Source organism: Vulpes vulpes, chromosome 2 (genome assembly GCF_048418805.1).
Source record: "Vulpes vulpes isolate BD-2025 chromosome 2, VulVul3, whole genome shotgun sequence".
Taxonomy (NCBI): Eukaryota; Metazoa; Chordata; class Mammalia; order Carnivora; family Canidae; genus Vulpes; species Vulpes vulpes.
In genome coordinates, this window is record NC_132781.1 from 86,303,986 (window position 1) to 86,320,905 (window position 16,920).

General features: G+C 60.0%; 1 protein-coding gene across 5 annotated transcripts; it reads right to left on the reverse strand.

The window, feature by feature from the left end:
• Positions 1 to 1,243: 1,243 nt before the first annotated feature.
• CHRNB4 (cholinergic receptor nicotinic beta 4 subunit) lies at positions 1,244 to 15,235 on the reverse strand. 5 transcript variants are annotated; one of them, XM_072749162.1, is made up of 6 exons: positions 15,067 to 15,235; positions 10,834 to 10,982; positions 5,941 to 5,985; positions 5,733 to 5,842; positions 4,060 to 5,023; positions 1,244 to 2,017 (listed from the first exon to the last, which is right to left on the reverse strand). In XM_072749162.1, the coding sequence occupies exons 1-6, from the start codon at positions 15,119 to 15,121 to the stop codon at positions 1,877 to 1,879; spliced, it is 1,464 nt and encodes a 487-aa protein (XP_072605263.1). In that variant the 5' UTR covers positions 15,122 to 15,235; the 3' UTR covers positions 1,244 to 1,876. The 5 variants fall into 5 exon arrangements, with proteins under 5 accessions (XP_072605263.1, XP_025841833.1, XP_072605262.1 ...); XM_025986048.2 differs by lacking the exons at positions 10,834 to 10,982; positions 15,067 to 15,235 and adding an exon at positions 9,097 to 9,230; XM_072749161.1 differs by lacking the exon at positions 1,244 to 2,017 and having other exon boundaries at positions 3,776 to 5,023; positions 15,067 to 15,206.
• Between the last annotated feature and the right edge of the window lie 1,685 nt (positions 15,236 to 16,920).

Below are 16,920 nucleotides of genomic sequence, written 5' to 3' on the forward strand. Positions count from 1 at the left end.
ATAAAGTCGTTTTTAAAATCTCAACAGTAAGAAAACTAAACCCAATTTTAAAAATGAGCAAAAGAGTTTGCTGTGTGTTTACACAGTTTATGAAAGAGGGCATGTATGCACAGGCAAAAAAAGTAAAAATAAATAAATAAATAAACAAAAAAGTCACGTGAAAAGATGTTCAGTAGCATTAGCCACCAGGGAAACGCCTGTTGAAAGCTGGCTGATACTCCACTTCACATCCACTGGGACGGATCGAATCCGTAGACACCAACTGCAGACAGATGCCGAGGGCCGCTGCCTCTCACGCTTTGCGGGTGGGGATGCAAGATGCTGTGGCCTCCAGGGCCCGGTGCCACGGTGGCTCAGAAGTTAAAGCACATTCCCCACAGAACCCAGCAATCACACTCCTGGGTGTGATCTAGACGAATGAAAACTCTTGTTGACACAAAATCCCACACGTGTGGAGATTTTAAAATTTTTTTTTAATTTTTTTTTTTATTTATTTATGATAGTCACAGAGAGAGAGAGAGGCAGAGACACAGGCGGAGGGAGAAGCAGGCTCCATGCACCGGGAGCCCGATGTGGGATTCGATCCCGGGTCTCCAGGATCGCGCCCTGGGCCAAAGGCAGGCGCCAAACCGCTGCGCCACCCAGGGATCCCTACGTGTGGAGATTTTACAGCATCTCTGTTCATAGTTTCTGAGAACTGGTAAGTACATAACTGTGGATCAGCGTTCACAGGACATCGGGTTGGTGCATGTGACGACACGGGGGCGTCTCAGAGGCCTGCGCTGAGGGACAAAAGCCACCCCCTCTCCAGCGGGGACACACTGTGTGATTCATTGGAATGCTGTACTTGTAAAGACCAAACCCTAGTGCTGGTTGGAGGGACCAGCAAGGACGGAGCCGTCTGGGTGACCGTGCTCTCCTGTGTCCTGATGACACACATCAAGTTAATGTGGAGAGAACACTACGTAAAAGTCAACTTTACTGTGTAGTTTAAAATATGCAATTCAGTGCTCCTGTATTGCACAAGTATTTTAACGACCCATCATGTGCCAGGTGCTGGGTGCCACGGGTGTGTTGACCCATCAGACCATCTGTAGGGACACCGGGAACCCCACCTTGCTCCAAAGCAGCACGTGACCAGGGCTGGGGAGTGCGCTGGAGAGGGTCATTCTCACAGGAGGGGCACAGGAACGGCTACTCAGAGGACAGGACCTGAGCCTGAAGAAGGAACAGGAGTCGTTCATTCATTCATTCATTCAACAAACCTTTATTAAACACCTGCTGGGTGCTGAGCTCGGGCCTATGCCCTGGGGACGGTGCCGCCAGCACGAAGGACAGTTCCTGCTGTCTCAGAGCTCACACTCTAGTGGGTGCAACATGGAACGACACAGCAGCACTGAGAACTTGAGGTGCCCAGGAGGGCCGAGGAAGGCCTCTCGGGGAGGGGACGTGGGAGCAGACAATGGACCGCAGCCAGGGCACAGCCCCTGGGCAGACGGTGGGGGCAGCAGGTACAGCAAATGCACAGGCTTTGAGCTGGAAGAATCCAGAAGTGTGTAGGGGTCTGAGAGGAGTCCCATGGGCTGGTGGGCGGGGGAGTGGAGAGTGATGGGGTGACAGCTGGGCCGGGCTACGGACAGGATTCCTGGCACACAGGGGTGCGGCTGTGATGCCCCGCTTACTCCCCGGTGCAGGGAGGGGTTCTGCTGGGTTCCCTGGGGCTTTCAGAGATGACAGCTGGGGCTTCCATCCTGTCCCCTGACTGGTGGTTTGCGCGCGGTGATGTACTTAGGGCCTCCTCAGCCATCGCTCAGAAGGAAGCAGCAAACTGCCCAGTTGGCTGCTCGTGCCACCTCCCCGTCGCCCCCCTGGGGGCCTAGGGCCCGTCCGAGGGGGTGTGGGTCTGGAAGAGGGGTGGCAGGAAGAGCCCCACAGTGCCCAGCACACACACGACCACAAACACCCAGAGGAACAGGCGGTCCACCACCATGGCCACGTACTTCCAGTCCTCCACGACCTGCCGGCAGACAGAGGGCCCATTACGGGTGCTGGGACCTCCCTGCTCCCCTTCCTTCCTGGAGGGGGGCCCTCACTGTTGGGGCTGGGACCACCGGCCCTCACCCGGCCAGCGCCCCCAGCCCTGCAGGCCTGCAGGCCCCGGGGTGCTGGGCCGTCCAGGAAGGGTTATTTTTATTTTTTTTTAAATTTTTTTTATTTATTTATGATAGTCACACACAGAGAGAGAGAGAGAGAGAGGCAGAGATACAGGCAGAGGGAGAAGCAGGCTCCATGCACCGGGAGCCTGATGTGGGATTCGATCCCGGGTCTCCAGGATCGGGCCCTGGGCCAAAGGCAGGCGCCAAACCGCTGCGCCACCCAGGGATCCCCCCAGAAAGGGTTATTAAGGCCGTGCTGTGACCTAGAGCCACCCGGTGGCCTGGGCATGCGAGGCCCCTTCCCTTATTTATTTTTTTTTTAAGATTGATTTATTTATGATAGACAGAGAGAGAGAGAGAGAGACCCAGGCAGAGGGAGAAGCAGGCTCCATGCAGGAGCCCGACAGGGGACTCGATCCCAGAACCCCAGGGTCACGCCCCGGGCCAAGGGCAGGCGCCAAACCGCTGAGCCCCCCGGGGATCCCCGGCCCCTTCCCTTATTTTCAGGCCCAGCCCCCTCCCTGGGCCGGCTCTACCCAAAGGAGGATCTGGGGCGCACCCCGCGCCTGGGGGCAGGACGCCTGGAAGCCGCTGCTGAACCCGCTGCCCCGGGGCCTGGTCCCCAACCGGCTCCGCTCCTCCGGCCGCGGGGCAGCCTCCCCGTGCCGCGTCCTCACCGCCCCGACCCCATCCCCGGGCCGCTGTGGGCTGTGCGCTGGGGACGGGCTGAGCCGGGGTCCCGCGCCCACGGCCCCGCGGGAGTGGCCCGAGCAGGACTCGCAGGGCGCGGCGGCTGCGGCCCCGTGGGTCCGGGCTCCCCGGAACCGCCCCGCCAGGCCCGCCCCGCCCCCGCCGCGCCCCTCCCAGGCCCCTCGCCCCGCCCTGCGTCCCCGCCCCGCCCCTTCTCCCTCCCTCCCCTCCCCCTCCCTTCCCCAGACCCCTCCCCCGCCGCCACGCCCCGCGCGCCCTCCCCCCGCTCCCCTCCCCCATGCCCCTCCCCGCCCCTCCCCGTCCCTCCCCTTCCTCCGCCCCCTTGCGGCCTCTCCCTGCCCCTGGGGTTTCGCTCCCACAGCCCTGATTTCCGACCACTGTTTGGGCTGTGCGTGGGGCGCCCCGTATGTGGCTGCTGGCAGCGGGCGTGGAAGCGGGTCCCGGACCCTCCGGGGGCGCCAGAGGGAGGCCAGCATCCCCTGCCCGGGCCGCAGACCGTCCTCTGTCCTGGGGAGGTAAACTCGACCTGTCTTCAAGACTCTGGGGCAGCCCGGGGGGCCCAGGGCGTGACCCCAGGGTCCCGGGATCGAGCCCTGCCTCGGGCTCCCTGCATGGAGCCTGCTTCTCTCTCTGCCCGTGTCTCTGTCTCTCTGTGTCTCTCATGAATAAATAAACAAAAAATCTTCCAAAAAAATGTAATCGTCTTCCGTTCGGCATTATGACCCTGGACGCAGCGACGTTGGGCCCGGTCGCTCTGACCCCCGTTGCCGGGGCCACCTGTGTGGCTGCCCCACGGGCAGGTGAGGGCAGGAGCAGATGCCCACCCTGGTCCCCCAGGCTGGGGCACCTTCCAGCCCCACGGCCCCGCTCTGCCCTCCTCTGCCCCCTGCTCCTCATGGGGTCTCCTGAGGACCCAGCCCCCAGAGCCCAGTACTCGGGGGCTGCCTGCCCTTCCCAGTCTCCCCCTGCCTCCTCCCTGGGCCTCCCGAGGTCACCCACATTGAACCACTTTGGCCCAGGCCCTCACCTCAGGGGCTGCTTTGGGGGGACCCCAAAACAAACATGGGATCCTCGCTCCTTCTTTCCCCTTCCCCAACGCAGGAAGCCACACACTCAGTCCAGCAGTGGGTCCCCTGCTGCAGCTGGGGGCCCCGGGCAGGGGCTGTGGGAAGTGGGGCTGGGTCGGACTTACGCTCTGGTCTCGGTCGTCACTCTGCATGTGCCGGGCGATGAGGCTGACGCCCTCTAAGGCCTCCTGCACGTCCCGCCGGAACCTCCCGGAAGCCCTCAGCCGGAGGTCGCGGGCCGTGGACCCCACGCCGGAGCCCGAGCCCGCTGGGGACTTGGGGGCCGCAGGCGTGGGGTTCACAGGGTACACGGGGCTCCCGTAGGGCTGGGGGGCGGCGGCCTCGGTCCCGCTGGGCTGCAGCCGGCCGGGCCGGGGGGCCCTCGAGGGGCTGCTGTCCGGGCGCTTCATGAAGAGGAAGGTGGGCAGCTTGTGCAGGAAGCAGCGCCGGACCCAGGGCGCCATGGTGTGGGTGCTGGGCGAGCGGTGGTGCACGTTGAGCACACAGACGCTCGTGACGATGGAGAAGGTGACCAGCACCATGGTGAACATGAGGTACTTGCCGATGAGCGGCACGTCCAGGGACGTGGGCGGCACGATCTTGGAGATGAGCAGCAGGAAGACGGTGAGCGCCAGCAGCACGGAGATGCACAGCGTCATCTTCTCGCCGCAGTCGGATGGCAGGTAGAAGACCAGGATGGCCAGCGAGGTGATGAGCAGGCAGGGGATGATGAGGTTGATGGTGTAGAAGAGCGGCTTGCGCCGCAGGATGAAGTCGTACGTCACGTCCACGTAGCTGGGGTCCTGCGGGTTCACCGTCCTGCGCCCAGGCAGCGCCACGATGTCCCACTCGCCGCTGGGAGTGAAGTCGTCCATGCTGGCCGTGGGTGACTTGAGCACCATGTCGATCTCTGTGTGGTCGTAGGTCCAGGAACGGAACTTGAGGGTGCAGTTCTGCTGGTCGAAGGGGAAGTGCTTGACCTCGATCTTGCAGGCGCTCTTGTAGATGGCGGGCGGCAGCCACAGGATGCTGCCGTTGGAGCGCACCACCACGTTGGTGTAGAGAGACACCTCGTAGGTCCCGTCGGCGCTGGGGGCACGAGAGGAGTGCGGTGAGCACCCGGCCAGCCCACAGGCCTGCCCCGTGGTCGCCGTACCGGCCCTGCTGCCCTCAAGGGACAGCAGGGGTCACGGCCCTGGGGTTTAGTAGCATTCCCGTCTGACGGGTGGGGATACTGAGAAGGTAGGTGATGTCTTCAGGGTCAGAAAATGAGGAAGAAGCACACCTAGAACCCAAAACCAGGCCTGGTGTGCACAGACCTCACGCTTGTTTCGCGTGCTGCTGGTGACACTGAGCCCACAAGGCTCTCCGGGCCCCTTGGCCGACCCGAGATACTGTGCTGCCAACGCCCAGCATCGACATGGTGAGGGCCAGTCAGCCAGGAGGCGGGACGGAACGAGCCCTGTACGTAGCCCACATGCTGGCCCTGGTCCCAGCTGTGCCTGAGGAGCCAGGGCGACTCCTGCCCCCAGGCCTCCACTTTCCCACCCATGTGGCGGTTGCTGGCGCTTCCCTCTTCTAATTCCTCCTGCATCCTCACAGCCCAGCCTGGCTGGGTGAGTGAGGCGCAGGTGAGGCCCAGGGCTGGTGTGGGGACCGAGGACCCCCCGAGGCTGGGCCTACTGCCCCGGCCCCCCCGACCTGCTGCCCCAGTGCCCCCTCACCTCTTCCACCTGCTGCCCTCCACCTCCTCCTGCTGCCCGGGTCCCCCACCTCCTCAGCCAGCCCCGCCCCTCACTTGTTGTAAAGCACGATGTCGGGCAGCCAGATGCGCTTAGCGGGGATCCTCAGGATGTTGACGCCCTCGTAGCGGGAGATGTTCCAGGCCAGACGGTAGTCGGTCCACTCCTGCACACGCGAGCAAGGCCCTGTCATTCTGAGGTCGCCGCCACCAAGGGGCGGCCCTGGAGGACATGCCCCCCGCTGCGGATCCTGTGTGCACTTACCTGTTTCAGCCAGACGTTGGTGGTCATGATCTGTTCGCGCTCATTCTGGGGAGGGAAACGGGGAGGTGAGCGGGGAGGAAGGCGAGGGCACCGAGCTCCGCCAGGTGGCCAGCCACTGCCCATTGACGCTGGGACGGCTCCGTCGGATCCCACCCCCAGCGTGTGGGCCACAGCTCGTGAACCTGCCGGACCAATGCTTCGCTGGCTCGGGCCCCGCGATGACTCCACGAGCCGGACGCCGGGGCCTCTGACCCCAAGTCCTGAAGACGCTGCCCGCCGCGCCGCAGCTTTGTTTCAGCCCAGCTGCCTGGGTGGCCAGCAGCATCTGTCCCGGTCCCCAGCCCCCCCAAACCCAGGACATCTGCCTCCTCCCCCGCCCCACCCAGTCTTCCTCCTTGCTCCCCATCTTCCTCTTCCCACCCTGTCTTCCTCCTTGCCCCTTGATCTTCCTCCTTGCCCCGCGGTCTTCCTCCTCACCCAGGCTGTCTCAGCAGCCAGGGTGAACTTCCCCAAAGGCTGTTCTCATCTTCTCAGACTATGCAGCTCTGCTGAAACCCCCTCCTTCCCCGTCTACCCAAAGTAAAAGCCAAAGTCCTGCTCAGCATGGACATGGCCCTACACCGGCTGCCCCCTCCGCCCTCCCCATGGGCTCCAGACAGCACACACCCAGCACCCTCCCACGTGCGCTCCTTTCTTTGCTCCTCCCTTTGCACATGCTATTCCCTCCTGGAAATCCAGGCAGCTGACATCCTCACATTGTCTTGTACTAATTATTTAGGCCATTTACATTTAATTTAGTTACTGATTTTATTTGAGTTTAAACCTATAGTCTGTTATCTACACCATCCCTTTCCTCTCCTTTCTTGCTATGTTTTAGTTATTTTGTCATTCCATTTTCTGTGCATAGCAACAAGACTCTTCTTTAGTTGCTACCCTGGTGACTATAATACACAGGTATCTGATGTGTTAGAATCTAATATAAATGAGTAGCTGTATTGCTTCCAGAACAGGGCAAGGATGTCAAACATTTTAGCACCCTCTGTCCCCTCCTGAAGCAGGCTAGTGCTGTCATTATTTAATTCTACATGTGATTAAAACCTAATGAGTAACTACTGTTTTATGCAGTCGATTTAACTTAAATTCACCCATACATTGACCCTTTCTGCTGTGCTTCACTCTTTCCTACGTTTCAATGTTTCCATCTGGGATTGTTTTCCTTATGATTAAAGAACGTCCTTTAGTATTTGCTCGTCTTGTGTTAAATTCTTTTTGGCCTAAAAACATCTTTATTTGACCTTTATTTTTGAAGTATATTTTCACTGGTTGTCTACCTTCTAGGCTTGCAGTTTTGTTCTTGTGGGACTTTATTTTTTTAATATTTTATTTATTTATTCATGAGAGACACACACAGAGAGGGAGAGGCAGAGACACAGGCAGAGGGAGAAGCAGGCTCCACGCAGGGGGCCTGATGGGGGACTCAATCCCGGGATGCCAAGATCACGCCCTGAGCCAGAGGCAGGCCCCAAACCGCTGAGCCACCCAGGTCCCCTCTTGTGGGACTTTAAAGTGTCATTCAGCTCCTTGGCTTCCATGTTCAGCTGTCAGTATTATGGTTGCCCCTACCTCGCCCCCAGCCTCCCACCATCACCACGGTTAAGATTGTCTCTTTGCCTTTGGTTGTAAGGAGTTGCCAAGGTGAGCCTGAGTATGATTTTGTGTTTATCCCTCAGAGGGTTCATAGAGACTCTTGAATCTGTATTTTCATGTCTTTGGTCAGGTTTGGAAAGTTCTGCCAGTATCACTCACACACTGCTTCTGTTTGATTGTTTCTCCTTCCCTGAACTCCCAGGACCCCGGATAGAGCTGACCTTTTCGTCATGTACTGTATTATAGTCTTTTCTGCATCCTTTACCTGGTCATTTGTCTAGATATTTTCTATTGACCTCTCTTCCAGTGCATTAACCTTCTCTTCTGCTATGACCCATCTGCTATTAACCCCATTCAGTGAATTTTAAATTCTCCATCATTATAAATTCCTTGAATGTACAGATGGCTGTTATTTTCCTTTTAGGAAAATTTATTCAGAAAAATTTATTATTAATTGTCTTCATTATTTATTTTTAATAGTGGTAAAATGCATGTAACATAAAATTTGCCCTATTATTGGGAATTGCTTTAAAATCTTTGTCAGGGGATCCCTGGGTGGCCCAGCGGTTTGGTGCCTGCCTTTGGCCCAGGGCGCGATCCTGGAGACCCGGGATCAAATCCCACGTCGGGCTCCCGGTGCATGGAGCCTGCTTCTCCCTCTGCCTGTGTCTCTGCCTCTCTCTCTCTCTCTCTCTCTCTGGCTATCATAAATAAATAAAAATTTAAAAAAAATAAAATAAAATCTTTGTCAGATCACTCCAATATCTGAATCATCTGTGCATCTGTTTCCATTGTCTTCTTTTTTCTCTCGGTCTTTTCTCATTTCATCTTGCCTTATTGTGTGCCTAGTAAGCTTCATATGCCTCCAGGGAGTACTGACTTTGGCTTAATGGCAGGCAGTTAGAGGAGAGGCAGATCCCTGTCATCTAGTCTGTATCTGAGCTGGTTCAAAGCATGTTTAGTTGTTTTGAGGGCTGGTCTATTTTTGATCCATTTTTAATTTTATAGGTGGTCTTTTCAGGGTCTCCGCATCTCATGGGGCTGAAATGCTGGTATGTGTCCCCAGCCTTGGAGGAGCACCAGATATTCAGCTGGGCTTCCAGCCTCGTGGCCACCACGCTGTACTCAGCTTCTTAGCCCCTTGGGCTTTTACTGTGTACCTGTCATCACATGTGGGGAAAAGCACCACAGACCAAAGGGTCACCTCCCGGAACCTGGTCCCTCAAGACCTGGCTGCATTCTCCAAGACTGTCAAACAGATTTGTGCAGGGAGAGGCATTTTTATACAACTTTTCTAGTTGTTCTTATGGAAAAGTTAGTCTGCAGCAACCTACTCTGCCTTTACCAAACGCTGAATGCCTTTATCTTTCTTTAAAAACATTTCTTTAAGTTGCAGTAAAGTTTACATACGGTAAAATGCATAGGTCTTAAGTGAGCAATTGGGTCAGTTTGAGCAAACATATTACATGGCCACCTGCGTTCCAGATACATCACTTGTGACGTTCTCACCTACAGTGGCTGCTGAACCCACTGAGGACACCAGCTCAAGACCTGGCCACCCCAGGGAGCACCATGAGGGCCTGCTGCCACGCCCAGCACACACTCCTTGCTTTCTCCGTAGAAGCTTCCATCTTTAAACTAGTCTTGCAAAAAAAAAAAAAATTAAAAAAATTTAAAAAAATAAAATAAAATAAAATAAAATAAAATAAAATAAAATAAAATAAAATAAAATAAAATAAACTAGTCTTGCCCATAACCCTCCCTCCTTGAAAACCAGACCCTGGAATACAGAAGAAGCAGCTCCTAGAACTGAAGAACAGAACACCTAGTCTCCACACTGCTTTCAGGGTGATCACAGCTCACAGTGCAGGGCTGGAGGTTGGGTGCCCTCCTCCTTCTGGTAACTTCTGTTGCCTCACAGGGCCCACAGAGGAGGCCTGGCAGGGGCGGCCTCTGCCTGCAAGTGTGCCTGGGGCCACCTGCCTATTTCCCCTCACCCGGGCCGGCAGCTGCAGAGAGGCAGCTGGCTCACCCCATTAAGCACAAAGCCTCTGGCTGGACCGTAACATCCGCTGTCAGCCTGGGCCTGGCTTGGCCTGAATTCCCTATTCTTTCCAGTGGGGCTCAGAGGGTGTTCCTCCCTCCCCCATCCTCTGGCTGTGCTTCCTCCCAGGGGCCTTCCCCCCAGCCCTCTGCAGGGTGGTGGTTTGGGGGGGCGGGAGAGAAGCCAGCCACCTGCCCCAGGAGGCTCAGCCCCACTGTTTGCCTCCCTCCCCGTGACTCACACGGTGCCTGCAATATGCCCCTCAGAGCCACTCCTGAGGCAGGTTCCAGCCCTGTCGATGGGACGGGAAGGGCCATGGCTCCTCTGGATGTGTTGGCTCAGAGACAAGGAGGGGAGAAGGGGAGCTCCCGGGATCTCCGCACCCCTGTCCCCACCCCACGGCCCTGCTTGTGAACTCTGCAACCTGGGCCCCCTTTCCACACCCACGCTCACTGGTCCCGTCCCCACACAGCGCGGGGAGGAGGCCTGTGGGCTGCCCCCCCTAGGGGTCATTCCCTTCACAACTTCTCTGTTAACAAAGCCACGACCCCCACGGACTTCTCAGCCCATCTCCAGCCTCCTTGCTGTGTCTCCCTACGTCACAGCTGCTGTGGCTAAGGCGGGGCCAGGACCCCAGGGCTCCCTACAAGGCAGCCCTCTGGGACGCTTGTCCTCCTAGTCGACATGGGACCCCGGGAAGGATTTGCCAGCTCCTGCCACAGACATTGCCGTGTGAGGATGTCACGTTTGGAGCTGTGGCCACCATCCTACGACTGTGGGGGGAACCAGAATCACATGCAGCCCCGTAGCACCCCAACACCACCAACCATCACGGACCCTGCTGGCCTGCTCTCGTGGCCTTGTTCTTACTGTTTTAGCCACTGGTGCTCAGATGTTCTCAGACTTGAAGTCAAAGCATTTTAATTGATACTGAGATCCCAGATTAGCAGGTGGCTCCAAACTGGGACCAGTGTGCCGGGGGTGGGCAGGCATGCGGTGCAGGGGGAGAGCCCGAGCGGAGCCTGTGCTCCCGGGAGGAAAGAGGTACCGCACAGGGGCCTCGGGCCTCACGGCTTCGGCAGACTCCTTAGTTCCTGCACAAGGAAGAGAGGCGGCAGAGGATCTGGCCTCCCCTGAAGCGTGGGCAAAGCCGCGGGCCCCAGCCGTTCACCACGACGCCGTGGGGGCCGGCCTGCACCTACCACGCTGATGAGCTGCGCCAGCGAGAGTTGCAGCTGGATGGAGATGAGCTGGGCTGAGCTGGTGGCCGGCCGGATCAGGTTGTTGTAGCGGGTTCTGTTTAGAAGGTCGTCAACCAGCTTCTCCTCTGCGTTGGCCATGCGGCAGTCCCCTGGGAAAACAGGCGCACTCAGGTGGCAGGGCCCCATCGCGCCAGCGCGGGCCGGGAAGAGGCTGCAGGCCGCCGTGTGGGCCCCCCGCGGGCGCCGAGGCAGAGCTTGGCTGTCTTCCCTGGTGCCGCCTCCTCTTCCCCCCTGCCCTCTGCAGGAGGGCAGCCCACACCCCGACGGTTGGTCCAGGATGGGAGCCGCAGGTGTGCTCCGTATCCCAAGTCCATCCATCTGGACTCCCTCTCCCGCTCTTCCTGTAGCCTCCCTGCCACGACTCTGCCTCTGCCACCACGTGCCACCCCAGGGGGACAGGGGTCGTGGAGCAGTCCCCCGGCCAGGGCCTTCCCGGCCTGCAGCCCCGATGCGCCAGCTCCGCATCCAAAGCCCCTTGCCTCTGGCACCAGCCGGCCCTCACTGTCCCCCCAACCCCTGCCCTACCTAGCCTTGCCCCGCCACGGTTCGCTCTTACTTCCGAGTGAGGCCACTCTTTCCTCGGCCAGCACTGCCCCCAGGCCACCGACCGTCACGTGTCCGTCCTGTGCCAGGCACCATGGTATGTGCCAGAGACGAGAGCAGGCAAAGCACCAGAATGATCCTGCCTGGGGGTTTGCGGTGCGTGTCACCAAGCAGGGTGCATGCTGGTGCTTCCACATGAGAACGGGACTGACCACGGCAAAGGTTTCGGAGTTAAGACTTCCAGAGTGAAGGTGCCTTTGAGACCTGGGTGCCAGGGTCCCGCCGGCCATTGGCTCTGGTCTGGGCGGACAGGAGAGGTGTGGCTCCTGCCCGAAGCCTGGCCTGCGCCCTCGGTGCCCACGGCCCTGGATCTCTTGCCCAGTGGTACGTGGCTCTTTGCCCCATGTGTCCTTCACTCGTCTGGGACTGAAGGTGAGCTCGGGCCTTGGTCCTGTTTACCCTGGTGCCAGCTAAGGGCAGAGCTGGGGGCGGTGCCTCAGAGGGAGACTCTGAGGAAGGTCAAGGGCACTCGAGCCCAGAGCCCAGCAGCAGGGAAGAGGAGATGCGCAGAGGAAGTAGCCAGGGGCAGGAGAGCAGCTGCGGCCAGAGTGGGGACCAGGAGGGGGCGGGGTGCCCAGGGGACTGGGTCTCATCCTGTGGGAAGCTCACCACCAGCTGCCTTCCCTGAAGCACCAGGGCTCTGCTTTTTGCCCAACCCTTTCCCTGGGTGGGGCCAGAGGGCCGGGCCGAGATTGCCGGCTCAGCCAGGCTGAGGTGGGCTCCTGGGTGGGTGCAGGGCTGGACGTGCGGCTGCGGAGCCGCCACTCAGCCTCCGCCTGCACTTTCCAACTCGCTGCCTATCTGGAGCAGATGCAATATTTAGTGCCTTGTGAAAGATGCTCCCGGGTGCACCTGCTGCCCACTGTCCCTCCCCCAGGCTGCCTGGGGCTGTCCAGAGGGGTCCTCTGGATGCTTGGCCTAGATTCTGAGCTCTGCCTCTGCTCCACTGGACCCTCCCAGAGGCCAGCTGTTTGAATACCCCGAAGCCCGTCTGCAGCCCCAGGCTAAAGCTGGTCCCTCCCACAGCCTGTTCTGTGTGTGTATGTGGGCTGACCTGTCATTTCAGAAAGCATGTCCCTATCACTTGCCAGGCCCCTCTGGCCTTTCTGAGGTGTGTCTGGGTCAGAATCTGCAGCTCCTGGTCCTGTAGGACAGGGAGAGGCTGGGACCCACGTCTCTGTAGCCCCAGGAGGCTGGTCCACCGGGTTCCTGACAGGCCAGGGCTGCTCTGCAGGCTGGGATACTCCGCGTGCTCACCTTTGGGGCTTCCCTGCTTCTTGGGCACTCGGCTGGCCTGAGGGTCCATTCCCCATCCTGGGGACGGGCTGTGGGCTCCAGAGTTGGCGGTTCTGAAAACCTCAGACTTTCTTGCCTGTTCCCCGTTTCTCATCTGGGGAAACTAAGACAAAGACCTGAGGAACCCCAGCCAGTGAGAGCCAGAGTGGTCTCGGAGCCACCCGCAGGGAGGGCCCCCCCAGACCCCGGTGCCTCTGTCCTTGTCCTGCCCTCAAAGGGAGACCGTGTTGGTGACCCAGCCCAGCGTGTGTTCCTGCCTTCGCAGGTTTGCACTTGTACGTGTGCCTGTGTAGGCGGGGGTGGGAGGGTGGACGACCAGCAGGCTGACCCACGGGGGCTGGGACGCACTCCCATCTCCACCAAAAAGGCAGCCGGAGCCCAGAACAACACTTATGTGTTGCTTTCTGCCTGCTGGGTTCAAAAGACAAGAGACGGGCCTCTCACCCCTGCATGACAAGTGTGGCGCAGAATGAGTGGAAGCCTCCTGGGTGCCTCTGGGGGGTCACACCTCAGCACATGGGTCCACACGGCAACAGAGAGGCCACCACTAGGGGTCAGTCATGACTCAGTGGCTCTGGGGAGTTGTGTCTGTCCTTCCTAGGCCTTTTCTGGACAAACAGCCCCGCCCCCTGCCCCTGCAGAAAGGGATTAACAATCTGGGAGGAAGCCATAGCCTGAATCCTCAACTGTGTTAACTGTGTGTCAAAAAAGCATAATCTTAAAACCTAATATTAGAAAAATGAAAAAACACCTATTGCTTTGGAACACAAACTACAGAAGCTAAAGATCAACAGAATCTCCTGGCAAGGCGGCATCCAAGAAGCAGAGTGATTTTCAGCTTGGGTGTGTCCTTAACTGAGAAAAGGATCGGGAGATTTGTATTTATTAAAAGGCAGCTCTGGATTTAAAAAAAAAAAGGTTGGAGTTTTTACTTTTTACAAAAAGCTCACGATATAGTATGAGTAGCATCTCCAGTCATGTGTAAGAATCACCTGGATGCAGGTTCCCAGGCTCTATTTCCAGAGCTCCCGATCCCGTGAGGACAGGGTGGGGCCCAGGAACCTGTGCTGGGCAATCCTGGCCCGAGCTTAAGAAACACTGCACCAGAGTCACATCTGAGTCCCAAGGCTGTAGGCAGGGCATGTCCCTTCTACAGAACAGATGGGGATTCTGAGGCCCGGAGAGGCGACGGGAGTGGCACGGGGTCGCCCAGCAAGTGGTGACAGGCCCCGACACACTCATTGGGTGGGGACGCCATGTTGGGGACAGCTTCACTGCCCGGGAGGAACTTGTATGTCCTCTCACTCCGGCCTCCTGCACCCCCAGTGGGGTGTCCCATCCAGGGAAGCTGCGTCCTGGTCTTCCTGGCCAGCCAGGGCTCAGAGGGCAAGCTCGGGGCAGACCGCAGGGGCTGAAAGAGTCCTTGGACTCGGGGGGATCCTGAAACCCAGAGAAGGCAACCTCGCCACGCCGGGACTCAGCCTGGGAAGGGCCATGGGGCCTCCCGTCCAGGTGTCAGAGGCCCGGCTCCACGGCGCCGGCCGGCCCCTCGCCCGTCTGTCCAAGCCAGCGCAGCCCCAAGAGTGGGTGGCCCGAGGCAGCGGTGTCCGGAGAGTGTGTTTCTTGGGAGACCCGCCCCCAACTGCAACATTCTGGGTCGGCGATCTGGGCAAGCCCCTCCCGTCCCGGCTGGGTTTCCGGATTCCCCGGCAACCTGGGGGCCCCTCTCCAAGGCGGGGCAGCGGGGTGAGCTCCCTGGCGTCTACACCGGGCCGCCGCGGAGCCTGTGGGCGCCTGGAGTCCGCGTCCCGCACCCCGATGCATCGCAGCCCGGGCTGAGCTCACAGGTCCTCGCGGGGAGGCGGTGGGGCAGGTGCGCCGGGAGGCGGTGGGGCAGGTGCGCGGGGCGGCGGTCTGGGCAGGTGCGCGGGGAGGCGGTGGCGCAGGTGCGCCGGGAGGCGGTGGCGCAGGTGCGCCGGGAGGCAGTGGGGCAGGTGCGCGGGGAGGCGGTCGGGCAGGTGCGCGGGGAGGCTGTGGGGCAGGTGCGCCGGGAGGCGGTGGGGCAGGTGCGCGGGGAGCACGGCCAGCCCCCACCCCACACCTCGGACCCCCCAGGTCCCGGCTGGGCTCGCCTCGCCCACGACCCCGACCGGCCGGGACAGCCTCGGGCCCCTCCCCCGGCGGGCACCCGCCCCGCCCTCCCGCCTCCCACCTGTGGCCGCTGCTGCTGCGCGGGGGACCGGGCGCGCCCCTCCGCTCCCAAAGAGAACTCACCGCGCCGGCAAAAAGCCACCAGGGACAGAAGGACCAGGGGCTGCGCGCTCCTCATGACGGGCGGGGCGGAGGGGCAGCTGCGGCGAGGCCGGCCGCCGGGTCACCCCGCGGGCCGCGACCGGCGAGAGGCAGCGCAGGTGCCCGCCCCGGAGTCCGGACCCGGCGCTAGGACCCGGCGGGCGGCGGCGGGCCCGGGAGGGCGGCGGCGGGGAGCTCCGCCCACTCGGCAGGGGCGCGGCGGGGCGCGGCCGGCGGGGCGGCTCCCGCACCCGTGGCCGCGGGCGGTGGCTCCCACCTGCTTCCCCCTGCTGCTCCCGCTGCCCTCGCCCCCCGGCTTCCCCCGCCCGCCCCCCGCTCCCCCCTGCCCCGCTCCGGGCCCGCCCCGCTGCCTCGCTGCCTCGTGGGAGCCCCGGGGACGCAGGCAGGGTCCCTGCCCTGTTGGGCACGTGCTTGTGCCCCACGGAGGGTCCTGCCCCGGGGGTCCGCCCAGGAAATGGGGGTCGCCGGTGCAGGAGCGAGGGGCTTGGCTGCGGACAGGGGGCGAGGGGGCGCCTAGGGAAAGTGTGGGCCTTGGGGAGGGCGAAGTAGCTCAGGGTCCGCGACCGGCCTGGGGAACGAACGGGACACCCTCCTCTCCCCTTCCCGCCTTGGCCTCCCGACCTGGGCTGACCTGAGGCAGCTCAGGTGACTTAGGGAGCTCGCAGCCCCTCCTCCAGCCAGGTTGTCCTCACCCGGTGTTGGGATCAGTGCCTTTTCCCTGAGGGATGGGGACTTGCCCTGTGAGGCAGCAGCACCAGGGCAGCCCTACTACGGACTTGGCCAGAGCTGGTGCCTCAGTCCAGGATCAAAGGGCCTCCTCCCACATGTCCTCCCCGGGGTGGCCCTCCCCCCCCCCCGCTGGTCCTCCCCCAGCTGCGCCTCCCCCAGCTGGTGCTCCCCCCCGCTGGTCCTCCCCCTGCTGGTCCTCCCCTGGCTGGGTCCCCACCGCAAAGGGAACTGCTTTGCCACCTTCTTTCCAGGATTCTCTCCCCCACTGTCTTTTTGCTACAGTCTGATAGATTGACCTATGACCTTTTAAAGAGAACACTGTTGGAATGTGGCTGAATTTCCCTTTAGGATGTTTTGGATAATTTAGGTTTGAATGTATCCTCTCTTCTCCAAACAGTAAATAGGTGAAATATATAAAGTAAATTAAAAAGTCAATGCCAGGCTAAAAAATAAGGTCTCTGTGAATCAAAATCAGAAAAGAAATAGTGAGTAGTGCGGGGTGCTGAAGCCTGGAGCCCACTGGGCTCGGGAAGTCAAAGGCAGCAGCAGGTTCTTTGGGATGGAGGAGGACTAAGACCAAGACTCTGGATAGGACACTGGGCGTGTGCATGCTCCTCAGTCCCTGGAAGGAAGCCGGGAGGGGAAGCCTGCTGCTGATCTGTTGTCTGAAGTCCTGGTTTTATAGGATGTTTATAGGATGTGTGTTTTCCCTGATATACTACAGGATGGGAGCTTAAAACCTGGAAGCAGCTGGAAAGCTGTAAATTGTGAGCAAAGGTGAGAAGCCACAGGATGGCTCCAGTGTCCCTTGGAATGTCCCCATCACCTTCTGAGCATGTCCCTCACTTTCTGGCACAGGCATAGGCTATTCTGAAGGGATATTATAATCTCTTATGGCCAGGCTGGAGGCGAGGGGCAGCTCTGGGGAGGCACAGCTGCCCGGGAGTTCAGCCCTGCAGTGCTGCCTGCCTCAGTGGTCCCACTTGGATGGCTTCTGGGACGGGGCTCTGGGCCAAGGGTCAGCACCTGCAGCCTGCTGCTGGTGCAGCCACGGGGTGCACCGTCCGCTCCCTGCGCTGAATCCCT